Genomic DNA, 1,141 nt, shown 5'->3' with positions numbered 1-1,141 from the left:
CTTCAAAATTCCTGAAGTGTTTCCAGTAAAGTGTGCCATATGCATCAGACGTTCAGCCAACAGTCCATGGGCATGACGTCTGAGGCTGAGACTATGGCCATGGAAGCCAAGGAAGGGTTACTCAGAAGAGCAAAAAATCAAGGAAGGCTTTAAAAAGGTTGTTGAAGAGCTTATAAGAGTTTGCAAATGTCATGCAGGACTCTTTTCTAGATGTATTTTTGGGTGGAGTAAGGGTGTCAAAGAAATTCCTGGTGGGACACAAACCCTCAATATGCTATCCAATGGACCACAGAGTGATTTGGACATTTGATGGTTTTTCCTCGAGGCTTTTGTATGTCCAAAACTCTGGGAATAAACACGGGGCCAAAGAAAGAGACTTCCTTGAGTCCCAGCAGAATAGAAGCCTTGTTTGAAATGTTGAAGCAATATTTGGGCCTGCTTTCCTAGAGTGAGCCAGGAGAGCACCACTGACATTTGAAACAAGGATCTGTAAATCAGACTCAACTGCTGGACTTGACTTGTTATATATTGTGTGGGTGGCATAAATGTCATGCAAACGTCTGTTGTTGTTTGTTTGTTTTATGAGGGGAGGGGGGGGGACAATCAAGTTGCCCAAAGTTACAACACTGGTGGAACCTGAACCAGCAACCTTTGCATGGCCTCATTTTGAAGTCATTACTATGTAGTGTTAACAGTAACTCTAGATAAGTTTGTGGTTGACACTTTTTTGTTATTTCCAGCTTCTATTTTCTCTCTTGCCATGGTAGATAAAAGATGCTGAAAGCTTGTGTCGAGCACCTGAAAATGAGTGTGACATTCCAGAGTACTGCACAGGGCTCTCAGAGCACTGCCCAGAGAATGATTTTAAGATGAATGGCATACCTTGCAGCTCTGGCCAGGGTTACTGCTATAATGGCCAATGCCCCACTCACCTCCAGCACTGCCAAAGACTTTGGGGAACAGGTACGCATGAGTTTATTACCCAAAAGTCCAAAACTTCTCCAAGATCAACAGACATTTTACAAGACAGTTTCTCTAGAGTAAGTACCTTGTTCAGAAGCACAGTCAGGGTTCATATCTGGGTTGTAGGGTTGGAAGTGCATTAAAGGGGTCATATGATGTTGCTAAAAAGAACATTATT

General features: G+C 42.9%; 1 protein-coding gene across 1 annotated transcript in view; it reads left to right on the top strand.

Moving 5' to 3' along the window:
* Nucleotides 1-963, top strand: part of LOC107579427 (zinc metalloproteinase-disintegrin-like leucurogin) — a gene marked incomplete at its 3' end in the record, with an annotated part of 4,349 nt that extends 3,386 nt beyond the window's left edge. The window contains exon 4 of the mRNA XM_016265260.1: nucleotides 768-963. Within this exon, the coding sequence (XP_016120746.1) occupies nucleotides 768-963 (196 nt within the window). The remainder of the gene's footprint in view (nucleotides 1-767) is intronic.
* Nucleotides 964-1,141: the final 178 nt, after the last annotated feature.

The sequence above is a fragment of the Sinocyclocheilus grahami genome, unplaced genomic scaffold (genome assembly GCF_001515645.1).
Source record: "Sinocyclocheilus grahami isolate Dianchi unplaced genomic scaffold, SAMN03320097.WGS_v1.1 scaffold17272.1, whole genome shotgun sequence".
Taxonomy (NCBI): domain Eukaryota; kingdom Metazoa; phylum Chordata; class Actinopteri; order Cypriniformes; family Cyprinidae; genus Sinocyclocheilus; species Sinocyclocheilus grahami.
This window is presented reverse-complemented; position numbering and strand designations above follow the sequence as displayed.